General features: G+C 38.2%; 1 protein-coding gene across 9 annotated transcripts in view; it reads left to right on the forward strand.

The window, feature by feature from the left end:
• Nucleotides 1-22,530, forward strand: part of ASPH (aspartate beta-hydroxylase) — a 212,528-nt gene that overhangs the window by 164,027 nt on the left and 25,971 nt on the right. For all 9 annotated transcript variants that reach the window (XM_072734661.1, XM_072734664.1, XM_072734662.1 and 6 more), the window contains one exon: nucleotides 4,635-4,772. In XM_072734661.1, coding sequence (XP_072590762.1) covers nucleotides 4,635-4,772 — 138 coding nt within the window. The remainder of the gene's footprint in view (nucleotides 1-4,634; nucleotides 4,773-22,530) is intronic.

Here is a 22,530-nt window from a genome sequence, read left to right on the forward strand (position 1 = left end):
TTCCATATATGTTGTAAAGTGCAGTCCACTTACAAGATGAAAATAAAAGATAACACAGCTTCAGGTTTCTAAAACATGGAACCATCTGGACAAGTGAGGGTTCATGAGAGCAGGGGGTTTTGTGATGGGGTAATTGCCAGCTAGACACATGAACCAATTTGGTGTAAGAGAGATTTGGATAATTGACACTGTTTTCCTAATATATTTCTGTACATCTGTCCCTTTCCTCTCTAACCTATCAGTCAGGCAACTGGAATGAAATGAGGCATTAGAAGTGGAGAAGGGAAAATAACCTGCTGATTAGTTCTCATTTTTTTGTGTTCTTTCACTGTTTTAGATATAAATGCCTGGTAGCTCCTTTGAGTGAGAAGGATAAGAAAGACTTTGCTGTAGTATCTAACACTGGATAATGTTCGTGTCTGATTGCAATAAATGTAATTGTCACTAATTAATTTATCTTTGAACATCTCAGGGTCCAGGGCAAAGACAGATAAAAGAAGTCTGCAATTTATTCTCACATCGTAGATGAAAACAGCCCTTACTTCAAGGGCAAAGAATTCACTGCTAAACATTTGTCAGGGGCTTGAGATTTGAACCTATGGGACTGTTCTATCAGCTTAATTATCATTAATATGCAAAGAACATCACAGTTCTTGAATTTCAAAAATTCACAAGGATTCATCCTTACAGCAGAACAAAAATAAGCTTCGAGGAGCCCTATGTCAGTATGGTCTCAATATTGGGTATTGAATCTGTGAACTCACTGTCACGTTCTGAGTTTGCAAACTGAGAAGCAACCATCCTTTATGTTCCAGGGCAGGGCTTCTGCTCAGGCACCGAGAGAGAAGCAAACCCACAGCCTCTGTGCTACAGAGGCGGACAATAAAATTGTCTTTGAAGAAGGTTTTTCTAACAAGCTTATTTCGAATGAGCAGGAAGAGGGAGGAAGACAAACCATGGTGGTCTTGTAAGGGTTCAGCTGCAGCTCTAGTTAGTATTTCTGTAACTCCCAAGGCCACAGCCCGTCTCCTAGTCCAAGTCCAAATCCTGGCTCTCCTGCCTGCCTAGCGTCAGCACATGGGGTTACAGAGATAGCTCCCTTGTCTTCCTCTAAACTGATTTGCTTCCTGGGTCCCATCTCTCAGTTGATGATATTGCCACCTTCTCTCCAGTGAGGTCAAGGCCTCATTTAGGGAAGTCTGCTTCCTCAACCCCTGGCACCCATCCTGCCTTCCTGCTAGCTCAGTCACTGTTGCTGTTTGCTACGTTCCAAACTCAGGGATGGCTGGACAAGCCCGGCTGTTGTGTCCTACTTTAGTCTTACTTTCTTCCAGGCCATCATATGTTCAGAAACCCTACAGTGCAAAATACAAATAAAGTCATATGTCCAAGTGGTGGCATTCATGGTCCTCCACAGTCCAGCTGCAGCCAGCTGTTCCCACCACAGATGTGTCTCACATGGCCCACTGTGCACCACACTCCAGGCAGGATGGGCTCCTACTGGGGTCACACCTGACAGGCCTGCACCCCTGACGGGGCCTGGGCTTTCTTGAGTGGGGATCGTTCTTTGGACCTATTATTTCTGTGTGGTGAGTGTGTGTGTGTGTGTGTGTGTGTATGTGTGTGTGTAAACCATACGTGGCAGCAATTTGACTTATAGAAAACATTGATATAAAACACATGTAAGAAAGTATCCCCAGGTGATCTTTTTGTTTATTTTCATATTTTTTTCATATCCTAGGAAAATAGTAACTAGAGAAAATTTTCAGAGGATTCTAATTTGATCATTGATTTTCTTTCTTTCTTTTAAGATTTTATTTATTATTTGACAGAGAGAGCACAAACAGGGGGAGCAGCAGGGGGAGAGGGAGAAGCAGACTCCCCACTGAGCAGGGAGCCCAATGTAGGTTCTGGGATCATGACCTGAGCCTAAGGCAGATGCTTACCAGATTGAGCCACCCAGGAGCCCTGATCATTGATTTTCTAGCACACTTGTATAGTAAGAAAGCACTCTGACAGAATTTGTTGGGTCCTCTATATAATTGAAGATAATTTCTTAAAATTCCTGACATATCATTGTCATGGTTTTGTTTCTGTAAGTGGCAGAGGGGCACAAAATTAAGAATCCAGTAGGACTGACTGTAAGTGTGACAAAAGACCCTATAGATAATTTAAACATGCCACCATAAGCAAAATGACTTGCCTAGGTATCCAGCATGGTGAATATTAAGTCCAGGACTATATCCTGCCTTCTAACTCCTGAACTAGAACTATGAGCTTTGCTGGTTTGGTTTTCCTATAATATTTTTTCCCCTCACTTCTGACAATGTGCCTGGTCCATGAAATGAATTGCTACTGACTCTAAAATAAGCGTTTCAAAAAATCAACTGTGGTAATTAATATTATTGTTCACTTTAACACTGAAAGTAAGGAAATGAAATCCTAAATTTAAATTGGAAATGTCTTAAAAAGTCAAATTAATTTCAAAAGTAACGTTTAAAAAAAAATTCAGACAGTGATTAGCCATTTTAAGTTTCTGGCTTTTAAAGAAGTTACTTTAGGGCTAAAACTTAATGGATTTAAGGAAAGTATAAGAATGATTAGTATATATATTCTTAGTTTGAGATATTATTGAAAAAGATAAATAAGAATATCACTTTTGATAGTTTTTTTTTCTTTTTTAATGATATACAAAGATAGAGAGTGGAATGAGTTGCCAAAGCCCTGGATTATAGTTCAAGATATTTATAGCCTTTTTAAACCTCAGTTTCAACATTTATAAAAATGGACATATTTGAGATTATTAGAAAGATCAAATGTGATCACACATGTAAAAGTGAGTAATCAACTGAAAAGTGTTATTGGAAATGCAAAGTGATATTGTTATCACATTTGATTTTTTTATGTGAAAACGAAGGAAATTTTGACCTAAGAATTTTAAGACTTTTAAAAGGTAGTATGTTTTACATTTAAAGTATATCTGGGGGAATCCCTGGGTGGCTCAGCGGTTTAGAGCCTGCCTTTGGCCCAGGGGGTGATCCTGGAGTCCGGGGATCAAGTCCCACATTGGGTTCCCTGCATGAAGCCTGCTTCTCTCTCTGCCTGTGTCTCTGCCTCTGTCTTTCTCTGTCTTTCATGAATAAATAAATAAAATCTTTAAAAAATAAAATAAAAATAAAGTATACCTGGGAGCGCCGGGATGGCTCAGTGATTTGGGCGTCTGACTCTTGGTTTCATCTCCAGTCCTGATCTTGGGGTCATGAGATGGAGCCCTGCATCGGGCTCCATGCTCAGTGGGGAGTCTACTTGAGATTGTCTTTCTCTCCCTCTGCTGCTCCCCTCCCACCCTCCGTGGTCTCTCAATCTCTCAAGAATATATAAATCTTTAAAAGCAATAATAATAAAAATAAAGTATATCTGTAGTTCTATGAAGATTATTCTTTTTGTGTATCTTCTTAACCTACCTGATACTAAATGCCTGGTTTAATTGATCAAAGTGTATATTTGAAATCACTCTTCAAAAAGTAATCATTAGCTCAGACTTGGAGTATTGAAGGCAGTACTATTAAGTACAAACTGGGGCATCTTCCAACCTGAAGACAATGGAGTGTGTGTGGTGCTGGAACCTTGTGGGGGGGCCCCTGGGGAGCATATGGTGTGGGTGTCACTGGAAGGAGACATATGGCGTAGCATACTCTGCAGCCAGCTGTCCCTGAAAAGGCTAGTCTTCATGGAGGCAAGTTGTATCATGTTACAACTAGCCTAAAGCCACAAATGTTATCCCTCATGGCAGAAAAAAAAAACCCAAAAAGGAACAAAAACTCCCCTTTAAAAAATCTAATATGGGCTATTGCTATATTTATTGCCAGCTCAGAATGATACTTCCTTTCTGTCTATTTAATTTAATGGAGAATTTATATCCTCTTACCTTGGGGCCGGCTTCTGAAATGCAGACATGGAGAGAAGGTACATGTGAAAAGAAGTCACTTTTCCTTTCAGCAATCCAATTCAGTAAATGCAAATACCTTCGAAGAAATTATTAAAATCATAATCCTTTCCTTTTAAAGGAAACATAAAAGTAGAACTTAGAAATGAAAGCTAAAAGATAAAAGCCACTACGGTTTCTTACATTCTTACATTATCTATCCACTTGACAATTAAGTCTTAGATTCTGTGCTGGACACTCTGATGAAGACCAAAATGAGTGAATCCTCATTATGAGAACATAAAACCTAAGAGTGAAAACAAAGTGCAGACATGCATTTATAATAATAATATGTCATTATCAGAAGCCCAATCAAATAATGGTATTTTCACCAGTGTAACAGATTTGGGCACCTGACTAGCAAACTATTTAAATGTTACAAAAGTGGGGGCACCTGGGTGGCTTAGTCGGTTAAACATCTGCCTTCAGCTCAGGTCTTGGTCTCAGGGTTCTAGAATGAAGTACCTCATCGGGCTCCCTGCTCAGTGGAGAGCCTGCTTGTGCTCTCTCTCTCTCTCTCTCTCTCTCAAATAAATAAGATTGTAAAAAAATAAAATTTAAAAAAATTAATAAATGTTGCAAAAGTGACTATTTTTAAATTAATACAGATAATTCATGTGTACGTAGGTCAGTCTCTCTGTTCTTTCAGGCATATAAGTGGTACGAGCTTGGGCACAAGAGGGGACATTTTGCATCTGTATGGCAGCGCTCACTCTACAATGTGCATGGACTGAAAGCCCAGCCATGGTGGACACCAAAAGAAACAGGCTACACAGAACTAGTGAAGGTGAGTGCTAAGTTAGACTTCATCCTCACAAATCCTTATCTATTTCCTACTCAAAATCAGAGAATGCTTACCATAGAGAGGAATGTCAGGGAGGAGGTCAGTTTTACATCTGGTGACATTTGCAAAAAAGATTGCAGAATGAATCTTTTCATCCCATTAGCCAAAAATTCAGTTTAGTTGGGGAAGAAGGGAGTTTTTCTTGAAAAGCAGTTCTGAAACATTTGGACTTTAGGACCGCTTTACACTCCTAAAAATTATAGAGCATTCCAAGGAGTCTGTAGACAAGGAAGAAAATTATATCGTCTATCAGTATAATTATTAGACATTAAAACTAAAAGAAATGTGGTATTTACTTATGAAATCTTTAAAAATAACAAAGACTTCGTTACACATTAATATAAATAACTTAAAAATAACTTTAGGGATGCCTGGGTGGCTCAGTCAGTTAGGCATCCAACTCTTAGTTTCAGCTTGGAGTCTACTTTTAAATGTTTTACATTTTTCACTTTTTTTGCTAAAGAACATCTTGAAATATATAAAATGTAAGACGTCACTGATGAATTTTTTTCCACTTGGGGGAAAGAAGGTTTCCATGTAGTTTCAATTTACTTACATTAAGTAAGTTTTACTTGACCATACTTATTCTGTATTTCATTGTAAAATCAAACTATAATGATCATAATCCAGTTGTAAAGTAGGCCACCATCAGTTAGACTTTGAATATTTTATAAGTCAGAAAAACATGGCGTGGTGACAATGAGTGCAGATCGATTTAAAGAGATTCTATTTCCAAAACGGAAACGGTACAGGAAAAACATCGTCCTTGACAAATCTACTACAGTTTTGTGCTATCAGCAGTTCTTTCCATTGTAAAATTTCATTCTACCTCAGATTGTATCACATCGAGCTCTTCTGATTCTCTTTCTACCACTTCATCTTTTTCTCTTGGTCTCTTTGTAAGTTTATTTCCCTACTATGACTTTTAGGATGCTTTCAAGGTCAAGTACCAGAAATGCAACTGGAATCTGGCTTAAGGAATAAGGAATTTGATTTACTGGGGCAAAGGAAGCCTAGCCCAGCAGTAGGGCAGACTTCAGGGGTTGTACACCTAGGTGGAAGATTTTCTTGTCTCTACCCTTCTTCGCTGGTTAGCTTAGTCCTTGTGTTTGCTTACTTCAAGACAGTTGTCAGAAGTACCTGTAATGGAAGGTTAGAAAGTGTTTGAGAGCTTCATAACATTGTTGAATCACCACACCAGGCCCCTCTTGAAACTTCCTAGGAGACTTTGTTCTGGTGATCATAACCACATCACATGGGCACTCACAGTTATGAAAGAGTCTGAGAAACTGAGTAGCTAGCAGCAGGCTGGGGCAGCCGGCTTCCAGCAGGAGAGTGTACCTTTCCATCAACCAGGGAACAAAAATCTTTGCCTCCAGTCTGATTGAGCCAATTAAGTCACTTTTCCATTCTGGATGAATTACTGGAAACGGTCTATGAGATTATCTTTAAACCAATAGGTCAACTCCTGAAGCCCAGAAAAAGATCTAAGTCCAGTGGATTAACCTGAAAGGAAATAAACACCTGAACTGTATCAGCGTTCTGGTAGGAAGAAGGAAAGGCACAATGGATGTTTGAAGAGTGACCTCCAGGGTTCGGTGTTCTTGCTAACTGGGGACATGCACTCAGATCCAAACACTGTTTTCTGCTCTCTGTTTTCCCTTTCTTGTCATTCATTTTCTAAAGAAAAAAACCTTTCCACTCTGGTTCAGCTGCTGTTAAAGTTTCTTGTTAAGGTCTTCTTGTTAAAACCAAAGCTCAGCTCCCCAAATGGATTTTTCTGTCATTCTGTTCTATCTCCAGCTGCAGAGTGACATTAACATGCAATATGAAAGTTAATTCACCATGTAATCCCATGGTTAATACTCCTTTCCAACTTTATAGCTTTGGTCAGGGATTCAGCTTTACCCAAAATTCCAATTTCATTACTATGTATTTCTTACCACTGCCCTTTACTGTTTATAAATCAGCCAAAATTCCAACTCCCACCAGGGCATCCCATGTGACAGTCTCACCGCCCTTTACCCCTTCCTTTTCCCCTTCTCTCCTATCCTCTTCACAGCCAATTCCTATTTATCATCCTTCAGATGTTACAAGTGGTCATTTCTTTTAGGAGAATAAAATAGGGGCCTTTCTTTCCATGTATCCGTAAACACTTATACATCCTTTTAAAGTGCTTATACTGCATTCTAATAGCCTCTGTAGTGCCGTGTAGTCTCCTGTGTCCTATGCTCTAAGATAGTGGGACCATGTTTGTTGTATTCACGACTGCACAGTATCTGATACATGGTAAGTGCTCACAAATGAAGTGTGTTGTATACGTTTCTATAATGTTTCTCTAGTTGTCCCATAAATGTGTCAGAAGTCCCAGGGATATAAAAATCATACTACTTATATTTCTTACATATAAGTAGTTGGCACAACATCCTTTTGGGCCTTTCCTGAATATGGGGGAAATTCTCTCCTACTGTTACTGCATTGGGAGGGATGCCTAAAGAAGAAGATCCTCTCTCTCTACCCTATTTGAGGAGGAAGGGACAAGGGCATTCTTTTCTAGAAATTTTTGCTATATAATAGGGAAGGATATTTAAAGTATCCAGAATTCCTGTGAAATATCAAGTATTTAATTATGCTTATAAAATATTGGGGGATGGGGCAGGATTTTGGAATGACAAGGGGAATATCTTTGCAACTCTGCCCCTCCATAAAAGTGATGAAAGCACTGAGAAAATTGTCAAAAATCAACATTTGCTGAGCTCTGTACATCAACCAAAGAGTTGCAGTAATTTAAGGAACATTTATTCAAGAAAATCTGCTAAGCCTCAGTAAGAACAGAAGGATTTGTGGGATACTAACTTGACTTGCTCTCATCCATTCCTCCCCAGCTGAGGATAGCCTTGAAAACTGGCAGTCTCATACTAGTTGTGAAGACCATGAAGACCATAGCCTAGTGGGCATCAAAGTAACATGATTAGGTTTGGGACCTTTTGCCAAGTTTTATATCCAGAGCACTGTCACTATTTGACCTATCCTGTGCTGCTTGGAAAGCCCCACTCTCAGGACACTGTTGTTATTTGACCTCACGCATAAAGTGGCTTTGTCCCAGGATATCAGTCAAAAGAATCAGTGGCAGTGTTTTAAATATTGGGGTAAATGAAAACCTGCCCCCCCCACACACACACACATGCAAGAAAAGTGCATAATAAAGAAAATCTGATGAACAGGATGTCCATGAGGGGCTCTGAAAAGCTCTGACACATTCCCGTGGATGTATATTTCAATGCATGTATGCTCCGGGGTGTGTGCCCAGGAAATGCCCAGGAGGGCCACAGTCTTTTTTCCTTTAGCTGACTCTGAAGCTTGGTACAGGCAAGAAATGAAGGCTAGAGCAGAGTGGTAAACTGCCGGAGCATTGCAGGCATGCCAGAACTCATACAGAGCCCCTCAAAAAAGGAGGGAAGAGTTAGTAGTTCAAGCAATTAAGGTAATCTGTGACCATACATTAGCTGACTATTAAGCTAACCAAAAAGAGGTGTTAGTCGTCATGCACGGCAATAGATTGTAAGAGACTTCATAGAATTAATCCAAGAAAGTTGCTAAACAAACAAGTAGCAGCAACAACAAATGCTGGGGGAACCCTGGGTGGCGCAGCGGTTTAGTACCTGCCTTTGGCCCAGGGCGCGATCCTGGAGACCGGGGATTGAATCCCACATTGGGCTCCCGGTGCATGGAGCCTGCTTCTCCCTCTGCCTATGTCTCTGCCTCTCTCTCTCTCTGTGTGTGTGACTATCATAAATAAATTTTTAAAAAATTTAAAAAAAACAACAACAACAAATGCTGGAAGAAAGCAGGTGAGATTTTTAGAGTTGCCACATTATCTAAAATGTCTAGTCTCAATGAAAATTATATACCGCACAAAGAAACAGAAGAGTATATGTATATAATAGGAAACTACAGTCAATAGAAACTGTTAATGAGGAGCCTAGAGGCTGAACTTACTGGACAAAGACTTTAAATCAGTATTATAAATATGTCCAAATAACCAAAGGAAATCATATCTAAAGAATTAAAGGAGATCATGACAATGACAGCTCACTTAATAGAGGATATTACTAAAGTAGTGGAAATATAGGAAAGAACCAACTGGGAAATCTGAAACCACAGAGTATAACATCTGACATATAAAATCACCCCAAGAGGCTCCACGGCAGATTTGAGCTGATAGAAGAAATACTGAGCAAACTTGAAGGTAGGTCAACTGAAATTATTCATACAGAAAGAACAGGGAACAGAAAGGAAAGAGAGTGAAGGGAACAGAAAGAAAAGAAAGTGAAGAAAACAATCTGCGGGACACTGGCAAGTATGACAATATATACATAATAGAGTCCTCAGGTGAGAAGAGAGTGGCAGAAAATTTATTAGAAGAAATAATGGCCAAAAACATAGTAAATTAGATGAAAAGCATTACATATCCAAGAAGCTCAGTGAACTTCAAGTAGAATAAACTCAAGAAACATACCTAGACACTTCTTAGTCAAACTTTCAAAAGCCAAAAATAAAGTCTTTTGATGTTACAAAGAGGACTTATTGTGGAAAAGGATTCCTCAATATGATTAATGGCTAACTTTTCCTCAGAAACCATGGAGTCCAGAAGGCAGAGGGATGACATTTAAATACAGAAAGAAAAAGGGTGGCAACCAAAAGTTTTGTACCTAGCAAAATGATCTAAAAAATAAAGGAGAAATTAAGACATTCCTAGAGAAATAAAAACTGGGAGAATTTCATGCTAGCAGACCTACTCTACAATAAATACTAAATGCAGTTGTTCAGATTGAGATGAAAACACTAGACAGTAACATAAATGTACATGAAGGAAAATAGAGCATTACTAAAGATAACTGCATGGATAAACATAACAGAGATTACATTTTTTTTCCTTATCACTCTTTTTTTCTTACATCAGATTTTTAAAAGTACCATAAGGTAGACATAAAGATCAGTGCAATAGAACTAAGAGCCCAGAAATAAACTCATATATTTGTGATCAATTGCTTTTTGACATGTGCCAAGATAATGCAATTGGGAAAGAATTGTCTTTTCACAAATCATGCTGGGACAACTGGATATCCATATGCAAAAAATTAGTTAGCTCATACTGAATATGAAAATGAACTCAAAACAGAAATAGACCTAAATGTAAGAGATAAAACTGTAAAACTTATAGAAGAAAACACAGAAGTGAGTCTTTATAACATTGAGTTAGGCAATCTTTTTTTTAGATATGACACCAAAAGTACAGTGACAATGGCAAAATATATAAATTAGATGTTATCAATTTTAAACTTTCATGTTTCAAAGAACACAATCAAGTGAAAATAAAATCCACAGAATGAGAAGTAGTATTTGCAAGTCATTATCTGACAAAGGACTTATATCCAGAATATATTAAGAACTTTGATATCTCAATATAGAGACAACCCAGTTTTAAAATGGAAAGAGATTTGAATAGACATTTATTGAAAGAAGATCTATGAATGGCTGAGAAGCACATGAAAAGATGCTGAATGTTATTCATCATTAGGAAAATGCAGATCAAAACCACAGGATGTCACTTAACCTCCATGAGGATGGTTATAACAAAAAAGATGAATATTAACAAGTGTTAGCAAGTATATGGAGAAATTGGAGCCCTCAAACTTTGCTGGTGGCAATATCAAGGGATGCAGCCACTTGGGAAAGCAATTTAGCAGTTCCTCAAAAAATTAAACAGCTATGGCCCAGCAATTTCACTCTTAGGCATATAACCAAGAGAAATATAACATTTATCCAAAAAGATGTACATGAATGTTCATAATAGCATTATTAGTAACACCAAAAAAGTGGAAGCAACCTAAATGCCCATCTAAATAATGAATGAATGAGTAAACAAAATGTGGTCTATCTACACAATGGCAATAAAAAAGAAATGAAGTACTGATGCATGGTACAACATGGATGAACCTTAAAAAATATATTTTTTAAGATTTTATTTATTTATTCATGAGAGACATAGAAAGAGAGAGAGGCAGAGACATAGGCAGAGAGAGAAACAGGCTCCATGCAGGGAGCCCGATGCAGGACTCGATCCCAGGACTCCAGGATTATGCGCTGGGCTGAAGGCAGGTGCTCAACCGCTGAGCCACCCAGGTGTCCCAAACCTTAAAAATTATTACGCTGAGTGAAAGAAACCAGTCATAAGAGACTACCTACTAGATGATTCTGTTTATATGAACTATCCAGGGGCACCTGGTTGGGTCAGTCAGTTAAGCATCAGGCTCTTGGTTTCAGATCAGATTATGATCTCATGGGTCGGGAGATCGATCTCCAGGTCGGGCTCTGCACTCAATGGGGATTCTGCTTGAAGATTCTCTCCCTCTGCTCCCCGCCCCCAAATCATATATGCATGTGCTTGTTCTCTCTCTCTCTCTAAAATAAATACATTTTTTAAAAAAAAAAAGAGAGAATGAGAAGACATTCTGTTTCAATGAACTGTCCAAATGAGGCAAATGCATGGAGATGTAAAATAGATTGTTAATTGCCAGGGACTAAGGAGATGAGATGAGGGAGGTGACTGCTGGTGGGTAAGGGGTTACTTTTGGCATGATGAAAAGGTTTTAAAACAAAGTTGATGGTTGCACAACTATGTGAATATATTAAAAACCACTGTATGGTAAAAGTTAGTTGAGTGAGGGGCATCTGAGTGCTTACGTGCCTGCCTTCAGCCCTGGGATCAAGCCCCGAGTTGGGCTCCCTGCTCAGTGGGGAGTCTGCTTCTCCCTTGCCATCTGTCCCTTCCCCGACTGATGCTTTCTCTCTCTTTCTTTCAAATAAATAATAAAAATCTTTAAAAGAACTTATTTTTTAAAAAGCTGAATTTTGGTATGTGAGTTATCGCTCAATAAATCTCTTAATGAAAATAGGAAACTACGGTAGCATATTGTAATTCAAGTATGTTTAAAATAAATAGGTTTCTGAAGAGTTGATGGAAAACGCCTAACTTAATCATCCACCAGTAAGGCAAGATAGTGAAGCAGTTTAGTTCAGAGCATAGGGCTCATGGTCACATGCCTCATTTTGATATTTTGGTCCATCCCTTACTAGCTATGTGACATTGAGCAACACTTCTTTGTGTTTTAATTTCATTATCTGCAGAGTACCTGTGGAAATAATATTTGTTCCCTGGTTGTTCAAATTTAATAAGTAAATAGGAAGTGCTCAATAAGTATTAATTATTACTCTTTGTAATTTTAATTACCTTGTTTTTCATAGGAAAATATTTTCTAGTTTCTAAAAAACAGCTTGGAAAGCCAATTTTGAAATATTATGTATTACTGTAATAATATAACAGTTATGGTATGTGAAACACCTCCCATTTACAATCAATGCACTGAGCATTTTTGTATAATACTTCTAATCTTTTTAAAACTCTGCAAGTTTTGTCCCCACTTATATATGAGTAAAATAAGGAGTAGAGAAATGAAATTTCCCCATGGTCCCATATTTAATGCTGGCAGGGCTGGGATTTGAATGAAAATCATTGTCCTTAAAGTCCCTACCCTTGCTGTAGCCCACTCTACCTCAGAGTTACTGATGTCTGCTCTTGCTTTCATGTCCTTCTCCTTTTTGCCAGTAAGGTCTTCATTTCAAAATTCTGTTTCCCTAGACTTCTTGATTTCAGCCCTCCCTGTTTTAAGTTCTCTTCTATTTAAGAAGAAAAGCAGGGCCTGGGCATTGATCAACAGGTCCCAGCAGCATAGAATCTCAGAAGGTGACATCTTGTGTTTGAAGTTACTTGCTAACTATCTTCATTTATAGAAATGTTAATATTGTGTCTAGTTATGACTTTGAAATAAAAAATAATTTCAAGGTGACCATTTGCCAATACTGACCCTGACAAGAGAGAGCCTGCTGTGTAAGGAAATCCAGGGCTAATGACGATTTAGTTGACAAATACTTGCACATCAAGATTCCTTCCATTTTCAAATTATAGTTTTAATTATTACAGACTATGGATTGATCATTAACATCTTAAAGTAGGAACCTTCTAGATCAGATAGCTGCCATTTGTGGCCAAAATCCTTTTAGGATCATTATGGCCTTCACATGACAATTAACTACTATGGATAGCACATTTCCATTTCAATTATTCTCAGTGTCTGTTCCAGTGAGAAGTAGAGTGCAATTTTCTTGAACATCATGGGATGATATTCAGTGAAGATGGATCATCTGTGTTTTTCCCTTTTGTTGGATGGTAATTGTCCGCCACCCCCCACCTGCATTGCGTAGTTTGCAGTTTAGCAACTCTGTGCACTAGGGGTGGTAAAAGGCTATGGCAACTGAATGGGAAAAAAAAATTAGAGAAAAATATTCCAGTAGAGTTTTCTTTTTTAGGCATATTTTCACTAAAAGCGAATAGGTTGCTGCCCAAATCACAAATATCAAAGCCATAAGTGCTTTGGGGCTATTTAACATAGAAATTGAAACAAATGGATTAAAGTCTTTGCTAGGTTATAAATAGAAAAGATCTCTTCTAGCCAGGGAAAAGCCACCATTCCATTGAGTTTTGTTCTTCCTTTTTTGAGATTAGCTTTTTGATCTGCATTACTCTCTGCCTAATTTAGATGTAAACAATGCATGCATAGAAATTACTGTAATAACATTGAAACAACAACAAGCTAATAGCAACCAAAAACTGTAGTTTGGGGTTTTTTTAAGATTTTATTTATGTATTTGAGAGAGAGAAAGTGCATGCATGCATGCACAAATGGAAGGAGCAGAGGGAGAGAGACAAGCAGACTCCGTGCTAAGCCGAAAGCCCAACATACAGCTCAATCCCAGGACGCTGAGATCATGACCTGAGCTGATATCAAGAGTCAGATGCTTAACTGACTAAGCCACTCAGGTGATCCTGAAAACTATATAGTTTAAAATACACCTTTTCTATTTGTGTTTCCTGATAACGTCTTTGCATTCATCACGGGCAAAAGGAAAACTCTTGCATCCTTTTTTTTTTTTTTAAGATTGATTTTATTTATTTATTTATTTATTTATTTATGAAAGACACAAAGAGAAAAAGAGAGAGAGAGGCAGAGACACAGGCAGAGAGAGAAGCAGGCTTCATGCAGGGAGCCTGACATGGGACTCTATCCTAGGTCTCCAGGATCATGCCCTGGGCTAAAGGCGGTGCTAAACTGCTGAGCCACCCAGGCTGCCCTCTTGCATCCTTTTTCTGAGTTTTTCAGAGCAGCTGCTCTGATGCAAATGAATAGCATCACAAGTGAGTTTCCTCTTCCTCATATTGTACTTGTATTAGTTGGAGGAGTGCCCAGTAATATTTTTCTGATGGCATGACACAGTGCATAAGAATGATTGATTAAAGTGATACTCTGTCATTTTCCTTCAGACTGTGGCTTTTAATTAAGAAATCCATTCTGTATGAATAATGTCAACTTGACAAAAATAAGACTTACACAGTAATACATCAGTGGTTCAACATTTCTATCTGTTCAATATTTTCTATCTATGTGATTAAATATTTGAATGTTTCCACTGAACTACTTTTGAAATGAAAAGGATTAAGAAAGAAGCAAAAATGTCAGATTTACTGTGGAATTAAGCTGTAAATTAAGCAGATTAGCAATTTTCTATGAAAGTAAGTACCGTACTATAAAGAAGTGCTAAAAGCAGTTCCTTAAGATTAACATAATAGTTAATCCTATTTTTCTAAATCAAACCTTAAACTTTTGGGACTCTAAAGACACTTTCACAAAACATAACAACCGAATGGCAGTAGGAGTCCAGAGAATCCAGGAAATTGGATGGTGATATAACTTAAAGTGCACTCTAACTGTACACTTTAAAGGGCTCAGCAGTTGGAAGCATTAGTTTGGTTCTCAGTTTTGACCCCTGGGGAAGGTCATTTCACCCTCTGAGCCTCGGCTTCTTTATCTCTAGATTCAAGATAATTACCTCAGTTTCTTCTCTACTGCAAGGTTTTAGTGAGGCACAAAAATGAAACGAAACACAATACAGTGAAAATCTGCCATCATGGATGTTCCTATTTGCGTTGAGCCCTTAACAGGAATCAACACTCGGCCAAGTTTCTAGGATGGCATATGATACCAGTTACAGCAACACAGCGAAAGAATAAAATATATTCTATTCTTTGAATTACTTCAAACTAAATGATTGTTTTCTTAGAGTGAGATTGGTGAGTTTTCAGTATTGGTCAATGAAAAAAAAAAAGTCTAAAAATTATCTTTATCTGTGATTCTCTTTGGGAATTCACAGTACAGTGTTTAATGTTTCAGAAAAAAATGTGAACTGTATCTGTTTGCTGTTCTAACATTTTGAAACCTATAGGTCATAATCTATGTCAGTAACATCACATGGGTTGATGTCTTAAATATACCTATGCACATATAGATAATCTGTTTATCAAGAAATGTATTGATTATATGCACAGAAAGCTTCCCCATCAGACCCTTAGGGTTTTTGCTGATGGTAGGGACTTGGAGGTTTTTGCTTGCACTGGTCCCTGTAGGCAGAGTGGAGAAGGGTGGTGATACTTCGCCTCCTCTTTTAACTGCCTCTGACCAAGAATGTTGATCCACAAGCCTGCCAGTCTGGCCTAGGGCATAAGGAATAGGAGTCTCATTTGCTTCCTGAAGTCCTCAGGCTAGATGTTTTCCTTGGCAATCTGGACTATCTTTTCTTCTTTACCCTGGTAGAAAATACCCTTTCTCTGCCACTTTCTAGGAAGAGCAAAATCCAGTTCCCTTGCCTTGGTGCAGGGTACCTTATCTTAACCTTTTTCTTTAGTAAGGATAATGAGAGACTGAAAGTACAAATGGACAGTGTCCACACTGTCCACATATAAACTAGACCACATATAAAACTAGAACCTTGACCCACAGCCTGCAGCAAACTGCCTGGGAAACTGCCTCCTTTTCTAAATAACCCAGGAAGGCAGCCTCCTGTAAACCAGACTTTCAGGAAGCCAGATTGGCCAGGTAGCAATCTCTAGTGACAATCCAGGAAGCTAAAGAATAATTTCTGTAACAATTGCCCTAAATGTCCAGGACTTGATTAATAACTGACAGCTTCCTTAATGCTTGCCCCTGCCTCCAACTTAGGACATATCCGAGAAAGCCAGATACGCTCTCCTAACCAGTCATATAGGATGCTCACTTCTAGTTACCTGCTAACAGCCTCCGCTCAGGGTACCCCGAAGCCTTTCCTTTTTTCACCTTTAAACTTTCCCACTTCTTCACCAAAGCACAGGTCATGGTGGCTGGCTCCCTTGCTATATGAATAAATAGCCTTTGTTTTTCTCGTTCAGTTGGTCTTTATTTCCACAATGAGAAATGTCAGATATTTTCTTTAATCTTTATATTCAAACTCGGAAAAACAGGAAATCTGATTAAAATGCATCAGTACCAGAAAGAGATTGCTTTTTTAATGCTACTAATTTCCCCAGAGATTTTATTGAAATTATTGCAAAGAGAGTTTGCAGTGAGAGCATCGCACTCACTGTGGCATTTGCTGTGATTCATAGCTTCAGTTCAGCACTCAGGGGGATGCCCTCTACCCTCTAAGGCAGAGTACACTACTCTTGTCTTATCTAGGATATGCTATCCAAGTTTCATTATCATGGTATAAAGTATAGGCATGTTTTGGCTAGGATTTAAGCTGATTTTATATCTCAAAAAATTAGATACAGAATTCCCAGGTAATAATTAACATGTTTGCAGCCAATTATATGGAATTTGGTATATATTGTACTAATGCACCACTGCTACCAATTCATTCTAACTCCAATTTAACATAGAAACTTTACCTAAAATAGTCTTTGGCCACGTGCCTTCTCTGGATTTAGAGTTAGAATCTTGCAAGGTATATACACACCTCTGGGGCTTCTCAATTGCCAATATCTATTTTCTCCCTTCCCGTTTTCTTTTTTCTTTTTTTTTTTTTTTAAGATTTTATTTATTTATTCCTGAGAGACACAGAGAGAGGCACAGAGACATAGGCACAGGGAGAAATAGGCTCCCTGTGAGGAGCCCATTGCAGGACTCAATCTCAGGGCCCTGGGATCACTACCTGAGCCAAAGGCAGACCACTCAACCACTGAGCCACTCAGGCGTCCCATCGCTTCCCTTTTTCTTAACAGCTAATCATAGGCAGTTACATACCTACTCTTATTTATATTAATCTGATCACTAGGAGTTCTTATCACATGTTTTGTCCACATGTTACAAGCATAATTCTTCCTGCCTGTTTCCATGACTATGTTTTATTTTGTTCATAAATGTACTATTTTCCATGTTGATGTGAATTTACTCATGATCCCCTTCCATCTGCTATTTTCCCTCCTAGCTGGAACTAGTTCTAACTTGAATGTACCTTTATGTTATGTGTTGATTGTGTCCCCCCAAATTCATATTTTGAAGCACTAACCCTCCAATACCTCAGAATGTTACTATTTAGAGATAGGGTCATTAAAGAGGTAGCTAAATTAAAATGAGGCCACTGGGGTGGGCCCTAATCCAATATAACTAGTGTCCTGATGGGAAAAGGGAAATTTGGACACATGGAGGGGATGTGTGCTCACATGGAAGAAAGACCATGTGAGGACACAGCTAGAAGATCTGCAAGGCAGGGAGTGAGCTCAAAAGAAACCAAACTTGCCAACACCTTGATCTTGGCCTTCCAGCCTCCAAAACTGTAAGACAGTAGATTTAGATTGTTTAAGTCACCCAGTCTGTGGTATTTATATGTTATGGCAACCTCCACAAACTAACACCATTCGTGAAGAAACTCCCCTTACTTAGCAGCCTGCAATGTTTACTTACTGCCTTAGCAAAAACATTTCTCTGAACAGTTCTATTTTCCTACATAGAAGAAAATATTTAAAGCTCAGTTAGATGAATAATACTTGATTAAGACAAAATTAAAAGTGATCTTATGTCAGGCTTCAAGGATCATAATCAATTTTGTCATCATCTGACCACATCATGGAATTAGGGGAATACCAACCAAATGATGCAAGCGAAGTGTGTAGGCCAAGTGAGAAGAAATTAGCGTGACAATAAATCAATATGTGGAATAGCAAGGCTTGATTTAAAATGTGAAATATGTTGGGACGCCTGGGTGGCTGAGTGGTTGAGGGGCTGCCTTCGGTTCAGGGTATGATCCCAGAGTTTTCCAGGGTTGGGTCCCACATCGGGCTTCCTGCAGAGAGCCTGCTTCTCCCTCTGTCTGTGCCTCTGCCTCTCTCTGTGTGTCTCATGAACAAATAAATACAATCTTTAAAAATTAAATAAATAAATAAATAAATATTAAAATAAAATATGAAATATGTTGCTGAGAACTGTTTTCTTCTCTCTGCTGCCTATCTCTGTTGTGTAAAATGGCATCACTTTGAGTTTGGTGAAGTTTTGAAGATGCATCCCAGGGATTACTAAGAGGTTTTGCAGGCTAATAGGATTTTGTTTTCTCAGTTTTACTAGAAGATCCTTCTAGTCTACAAGAAAAAAAAAGGGGGGAAATAAATAAGAACCAGCTGTTCCAGATGTATAGAAAATATGGGTGAAGAATGATTAAGGAGAACTAAGCAATACATTTAGTATCTCCCACATGAAATCTCACTTAAATGATAATAAAAGAATTTTAAGAAGAAAAAAAGACAGTAAAAAAGAAAAACTTCACTTAAATGACAATAAAAATGTACATTTACAAATTTAAAAAAAATAAGGCAAGAGAGAGACAGGAACAGATGAAACAGATGTTTTTGTTTGTCTTTTGAAAATATAATAGGGGAGTAGGATGTGACTTGGCCATCCCAAGAAAGGTGAAACCCATGGAAGTGATTGTGGAGGGGCTTCCAAAGAGAAGGCATTGAAGGTACCTGGTACTGCAGCAACTGCATGGCCTCAGAGGATAGGCTGCTCTCCCTACATTGCAGATGCCCAGTGAAGAAACTGGCTTGATGATGCACCCAACCGGGAGGCCTGTCAACCATGTGCCTCCCCCTTTCACACAGCTCCGAACACTGTCTCAGTCCTGTAGGACTCACAGCCGAGGGCTGTCTAACATGGGAGAGACCCCTCAATGTGAAAGAAAATAAAGAACTGAACAAAGAATATAGTAAACTCAGGGGAAACAGAAAGTGTGAGGAGCAAATGCCAAAAGAAATAGTATTTCTAAGATAACTCAGGGCAGTAAGAGAACAGTACAGCCACGATAATGTGGATTGGACGATGTGGAAAGGAAAAAGACCCAAATTGGGCTCTCTCAGAAATATGTAAAATATGACTTGCAAAAGTAAGAATTTCATAGCGTCATTAGAAGCTAAGTCAAGAAAATCTCTCAGAAGGGTAAAACAAAAAAGATTGAAAATAGAGAAGTTAGGAAAACTAGAGGCTCAATTTAACGTGTTCAACATAACAAACAAAAGAAGTTCCAGAAAGAATAGGGAAGGGATGGAGAAGAAATTACTAAAGAAATAAGACTGGATAGTCTCCAATTGAAAAAAATTGAGTTTCCATATTGAAGGGACCAGTAAGTAATGAGCTTTCAGGAAATTTCAGGAAGCCAGAAATAGAAGATTTTAAAATCCTCATCATTACCATCATACCTGTACTTACACAGAACAGAGGTACTTTGGGCACATTTAATCTTAGAGGCTCTTGAGGAAAATTGTAGTAGTTCACGCTCTTTATAAATGAGGAACCTAAGGCACAGTGGATAAGTAAATTGCCCAATATCACATAGCTGGTAAGTGGGAGAGACATTTCCAAACCAGGCAGTCCAGCTCCATACCCACTACACTACTGATTTCTATAAAGTTTTCTCAGGGACCAAAAAAAAGGAATCTAAAGGTCAAATCTCCCAACAGCAACACTAAAAGTTATAATATAAAATGGCATTGTTCTCAAAATTCTCAGGAGAAAGTTAGTTACTACCTCAAATTGTATAAACAGGCAAGCCTTCAGTCAGGTAGAAATACAGCTTCAGATATTTTCAGAAATTTAGTGTTTCTGTGTCCTTTCTTGGGAACAACTAGAATGCAATAATTAGGAAGATAACCATAGGCCAAAAGCCAAGGAAAGTTCCTTGATGATGCTTGCCCAGCACGTCCAGATCAAAGCAAGGCAGGTGGCTACTGCAGGGTTATCTTCAGAAAAAGAAAGAAAGTTGTGGCTTCTCTGATGTTGTTGACAAGGGGCAGAATAGTATCAAGAGATTTTGTATCACTCTTTCAGTGCTATGAAGGAGAAACAGTGTTAAGTGCATTAGAAAATGAAGCCAAAAGAAAAAAAGAAAAGAAAATGAAGCCAAAGAAAAGAGGGCAGAAACGTGGGATGAAGGATAATCATCGCGATATGACTCAAGGGCAAATGATACCTCATTGTCATGATGTTATAAAACCCAAATGTGAATTTACCCAGATGAATGAAAGATTTGTGAAATTAACTGTTGCTGGATTGAGGAGAGGGCAAAGAAGACATCACATTATTAACTTGTTACCTTCCCTAGGAGAAAAATGAGTGATAATATCTGAAATGAATAAATCAAGAAATAACAGTATAAACATAGTATTTAGATAGAAGCAAGTAAATAGCAGAAGAGGTATTCAAAGGAATTAACGGGGTTGGACTCAGGATGGGGGAAGACTTGAGTGAGAGACAGCTGCTTTTATCATAAGACCTGTAGTATTATTTGACTTTTAAAAATATGTACTTTTAATTGAGTGAAAATAGAAAGGGCAATTTAACTATTTAACTGTAAGAATTAATTTAGCTTTAGATAGCTCTTCTCAAGACTTTTCTGCAAGAAATCCATTTAAGGAGAAGACTTTAAAAATGGACTTAATCTATTTTGATGTTGAAGAGAAAAGCTGAAAGTTCATTCACCAAGTGAATGAACAGAATAATCTGGGAAGTGAGGGCATCAACTGCTTAGGGAGGGTCTGCATTAAAGAGAACCGTAGTGTGTTGTGGGATTAATGAGGCTTGAAGCTGGGTACTCCACTTAGAGATAACAAAAGTGCCAAATATAGCTGAGGTTCAATAAAAGGCAAGTGCTCATGATAGGTTTACGAAGCCATGTGGCACCGTATAAACAATCAAATCTCTGTGCTCTCAAATCTGTGCTGCGACAAAGAGAAATGTGAATTAGAAGCTGTTGTCTCCCGGGCAGTCATCTCAAATACCAACCCTATCAGTTTCTTTTATTCAGTTTTATGAAATGGGTGTATTTAGGGTCAAAGAGTTAATATTTTAGATGAGACCTTTAAAAAGGTAGGCATGATCTGCTCTGTGTGAGCCTTTAAGTTCCTGTTGGAATTTACTAAGAAATGGAATTTTTTTGCCATCCCAAACATCTGAGTGGTGTTACTATAGAGAAGATTCATATCCTTTCCCTCCCTCCTTTTCTCTCTCCTTCTCTCTCTCTCCCTCTCTCTGTCTCATTCTCAAACACGCACATACCCTGTATAATTAGGTTTGGTGTTTAATTCCCTGTGATCATGTGAATTTTATACAATGTGGTTCCTTGGTTCATGCTTAAAAATAAAATTCCCAGGTCCCATCCCAGATTCCTTCCTGATGCCCATAAAAGAGACCATGCTGTATCTATCCAAAGTTGAGAAAAAAAAAAAAAAAAAAAAAAAAAACCAACAACAAACCCAATGGCACTCATTACTTTGGTAAAAACCTGCCCCTAAGAAGAATTTTTAAAACTTTATTTAGTGATGCAATCACTTTAACATTTTCCTTAGGGCTTTGTACCCTGTTTTCCTAACAAAAGATCGGCTCTGTGCAAAGGTGCTCCTAATATCAGCTTTCAAAAGAAATGAAAGAAATTTCTAAAATACCAGGAGAGAAGAAGGGAAGAGCTTGCTGTGTAAGGCTCCAGTAACCTCATTCGAAAAGTAATTTCATGTGTTAGAAAGGTAATTCTCCCCTCATCTGTGAGACAACTTAACAAGAATCTGCTAGATTTATCTATCAACTTGAACAAATTACAATAGCCGCAAGGAGTGTTGGTGATTTAGGTACATTTGAGAAGATGTGAATACATGGAGCGCATTTTTTTCTTTTTCATACTCGGGATTCTTGAAAAAACCATCATATTCTGTCACTCAGGGGACCTGCCAACGTGAGGGCTTTTGAGTATTTTTTTTTTATTGGAATTCTGCCTTTGACTTGCTATTTATGAATTACCTACTTGGGATGAAGTAATATTGAAATTACTGATGACCAAGACCAGCATAAATCAGTGTGGTGGTAGCAGTAGCTGTGGATTGACACAAATCAATAGAGAGGTCTCACAGAAATAGCTGTATAAAATCAGGACATTGGCCTAGCCACTATGGAAAACAATATGGAGTTTCCTCAAAAAATTAAAAATATAGAACCACCACATGACCCAGCAATCCCACTTCTGGGATATATCCAAAGACCATGAAAATGAGCTATTGATGAGATATCTTCATTCTCGTGTTCATCGCATCATTGTCCACAATAAGACATAGAGACAACCAAAATGTCCATCAGTGGGTAGTTGGATAAAGATATATATAAATACACATAAATACACTCATACACACACTGGAATATGATTCATCTGAGAAAGAAGGAAATCCTGCCATTTGCAA

Source organism: Vulpes vulpes, chromosome 13 (assembly GCF_048418805.1).
Source record: "Vulpes vulpes isolate BD-2025 chromosome 13, VulVul3, whole genome shotgun sequence".
Lineage (NCBI taxonomy): Eukaryota > Metazoa > Chordata > Mammalia > Carnivora > Canidae > Vulpes > Vulpes vulpes.